Source organism: Carcharodon carcharias, chromosome 18 (genome assembly GCF_017639515.1).
Source record: "Carcharodon carcharias isolate sCarCar2 chromosome 18, sCarCar2.pri, whole genome shotgun sequence".
Classification (NCBI taxonomy): domain Eukaryota; kingdom Metazoa; phylum Chordata; class Chondrichthyes; order Lamniformes; family Lamnidae; genus Carcharodon; species Carcharodon carcharias.
The window spans coordinates 117,999,988-118,003,321 of record NC_054484.1 but is presented as its reverse complement, the minus strand read 5'-3'; the positions used below and the strand labels follow the sequence as shown (position 1 = coordinate 118,003,321).

At 42.0% G+C, this 3,334-nt stretch overlaps 1 protein-coding gene and 1 non-coding gene across 2 annotated transcripts; both read left to right on the top strand.

Annotated features, from left to right (window-relative positions):
• Positions 1–1,201: 1,201 nt before the first annotated feature.
• Positions 1,202–1,273, top strand: trnar-ccu. The gene has a single exon. It is a non-coding gene; the product is annotated as a tRNA-Arg (tRNA).
• Positions 1,274–2,747: 1,474 nt separating this feature from the next.
• On the top strand, positions 2,748–3,029 carry LOC121290726 (histone H3, embryonic-like). The gene has a single exon (XM_041211568.1). It carries the CDS (start codon positions 2,748–2,750, stop codon positions 3,027–3,029), a length of 282 nt encoding a protein of 93 aa, XP_041067502.1.
• The last annotated feature ends 305 nt before the right edge of the window (positions 3,030–3,334 follow it).

Sequence of the window (3,334 nt, the reverse complement as noted above, 5' to 3'; positions counted from 1 at the left end):
ATAGATTGTAAAAGAGCAAGGCAAAGGAACCTTGTACCTTCAGCAAGTCAACTTCCGAATGATTTTCTTAACTTCAGCCCTTTGAAGACAGTAGCTTGAGGCATACATGCTGATGTCATTTTCACACACTTGTAAGATCTTGAAAATGCCTTCCCTTATACACAGACCTTTTTCATTCTTTACGCATATTTTTCGCATATAAATGCAAATGTACACTGATTCACTACGTTTTAGGCTTTATCTCCAAGATAAGAAAACTCTTCTCATAGCACTAAGATTTATCAATAATCTTTGGGGAAAGATAAACAGTGCTTCTAAACTTCAATGCAATAGGTGGCACATGTCACCACCGCCACCACCCCCACTCCCCCACAACACCCCCCCCCCACCCCCAACACCCCACCCACCGCCTCCCCGCCCCCACCCCCGCCCAACACCACCCATCCCTCTTTGAAAACAATCTGGAATGGTTTATTCCAAAATGCAAGTGCCCCCTTGAGGCCTATGTTTCAAAACTTCTGCATGTGTATCTAACTTACATTTCAAACATAACCACTCTTCTCACATCAAAGCACCCAGGCTAGCTGCCTCTAAGTCAATTAAATCACACACACACACTCAGACATATGCAGATACATATACACATCCCACGGTTACTCTATTTTACAACAAATTCTAGTGAGATTATGCGAATTATTATATCTTCTTGACACCGAGCGCCATTCCGCAGCTGAGGTCCAAACAGTGTTTCACACAGGTGCTTCATAATTTCCTTACTTTTGAACGTTTTGCTCCTGGAATGTAAGCCATGTGGAAACGTGCTTTACGATGGAACATGTGTTTTTATTCATTGAACCTAGAGGTCCATACAGAATGTGTATCTTCTGCTCCCTAATATGCCTGTGAATCTTGGCCTGTCTGCATAAAAGTTACAGAATGGGAAATGGGGAAGTAAATGAATTAGTGCTGAATCTTGTGAACTATAATTCGAATTATGGTTTAACTCTACTTAATGGCTGATGTGAACTTTAGGAAAGTCCATCTAAATCTCATCAAATATTGTTGGTTTCAGCTAACTCTCTTCTTGGGTGCTGTGTGCATTACAAATTTGTTGCCAATGGTTGAAGTAAAAACAGGATCCAATAGGGACCGGTTCAGTACCAAATTCCAGAGTGATACTCTGCCGGTCATGTTGCAGTCAGCGATGGTGGTGTAGTGGTAAGCATGGCTGCTTCCTAAGCATTTGATCTGGGTACAATCCCCAGCCATTGCAACCTTTCAACTTCAAGCCAGTCAATCGAAAGTTGCACTTCAGAGTTAAACAGTGCAGAAATATCATTTCGTACCCTTGCCAGCCATTAAGTACATCTCTATTCTACTTCTACTTTCCAGCAATTAGCCCGGCGAAACGCCCACTTAAAATAGCCCTGTAAGCAATGGCGTTTCAAGTGCTCATCTAAATATATTTTCACTTTCAAAAGTACACGGGTGCAATTCAAATAAAAATATGTTCCAGCTTTATTTAAAATTTTACTCACATTTGAGACTTATTCATAATAACTGTGATTTTCCATGAACTGCAGTGTGAAATCCGAATGGAATTATTGCGTTTTAAAAAAAAGAAAGTACTGGAAAAGCTTAGCAGCTTTGGCAGCTTCTGTGGAGAGGAAAAAAAAATAGTGTTAACTTTTCGAGGCCAATATGACTCTTCTTCGGAACCAGGGAGAGATAGAAATGTGATGGGTTTCAAGCTGTTGATTAAAGTGGGGATGGGCAGTTGGAGCAGAATAGATCTGCTTTCAATTGAATTCAGAAAGCTGTGAATGAAGGCGATTTGTCACCGTCTTGTTAAAACTTTCTCGGGATGGTTATGTTAAATACAAAATAAAAGCAAATTGCATTTTATTGAAACACTTGGTTCCTGCAGCTTTGAAAATTGTCTGATTAAAGATCAGCCAATGGCGGCCTCTTGTTTCCCGTGTCTCACATCATGGTCAGAGTTTGGTTTAAACCTACCTGGTTCCAACCAATTCCTTCTCGGGATGGGCCCTGACAGTATTAAACGGCGGGCGTGCAGCAGACTCTGTATTAACAGTTGCTGTGTTACAGATTGTGCTGACAACTCTTCAGAAAATGTATGTTGATAACTCCAAAACCATTGCACTGCCTGTCTGTCTGTAATGACCATATTGAAAAGAGTGTAATAATTATTGATTGTATTGAAATACCACGTGATGCATGTGTAAATTGAAACTGACTGAACTTTCTGTGATGGCGATTTAGGAGTATTTTTTTAAAGTTCTTTCGGAAATTTTAATAATAAAGTATATATATAGTTTTAAAAACTGTTCTCACTGAGGGACTGGGAAAGATATGGATCCCGCGGGCTAGAGGGCTCACAATAAATGCATGCATTGAATACTAATTGTATTCCAATTGTATTGAAGCACCTCAGATTCAAAATGATGTATGTTGAAAACTGCAATAGCATTGCACTGCCTGATTGTCTATAATGGCCATGCTGAAATGAGGGTAATATTCATTAATTGTATTAAAGCACGTTGTGACCGATGTGTAACTGTTGAATCTGATTGCACGTTTTGTGATGGAGATTTAGAATTTTATTTATGTTCTTTTAGATATTTTATGAATAAAGTATATTTCTCAATTTCAAAAATAGTATTCAGGCCAGGACCAAGTAGACAAATCGGCCAGGGGGAAAGCACCTCGCAGGCATCTGGCTCCTAATGCGGCCCAGTCGAAAGGGTGCTCCAGCCACGGGCCGATTGAAGAAGCCTCATCGCTACACAGCTGGCAATGTGGTTCTGAGGGAGATCCTACGCTACCAGAAATCCATCGAGCTGCTCATCCGCAAATTGCCCTTGCATCGCCTGGTGCGGGAGATCTCTCAGGACTTCAAGGCAGAACTGCGCTTCCACGGATCGGCCGTCAGAGACCTGCGGGAGGCCAACGAGAATGACCAGGGGTTGGGCTCATTGAAGACTTCAAACTGTGCAACATCCAGGTGAGTTACTATCATGCCCAAGGACACCGAGCTGGCCACCGTATCCGCGGAGAGCGAGGCAAAAACCCGGCTTCAGCACCAAGGCAATAATGGCTCTTTTCAGAGTCAACAAATGGACAAAGGGAAGAGCTGTGATCCTTCACTGCTGAGATCAGCATTTCCCCAACCCCTAAGTGGTCTGTTCAACTCAGTGCTTTTAATAATATCCAGTGCATTGCTGGGCCATTTCAGGGGGCAGTTAAGATCTTTGTGCCTGGAGTCACATGTTGGCCAACGCATGATGAGGATGACAAATCTGTAACCAGTGAT

Excerpts from the sequence above, each read along its gene's own strand:
- LOC121290726 (XM_041211568.1), top strand. The coding sequence starts at position 2,748 with ATGCGGCCCAGTCGAAAGGGTGCTCCAGCCACGGGCCGATTGAAGAAG.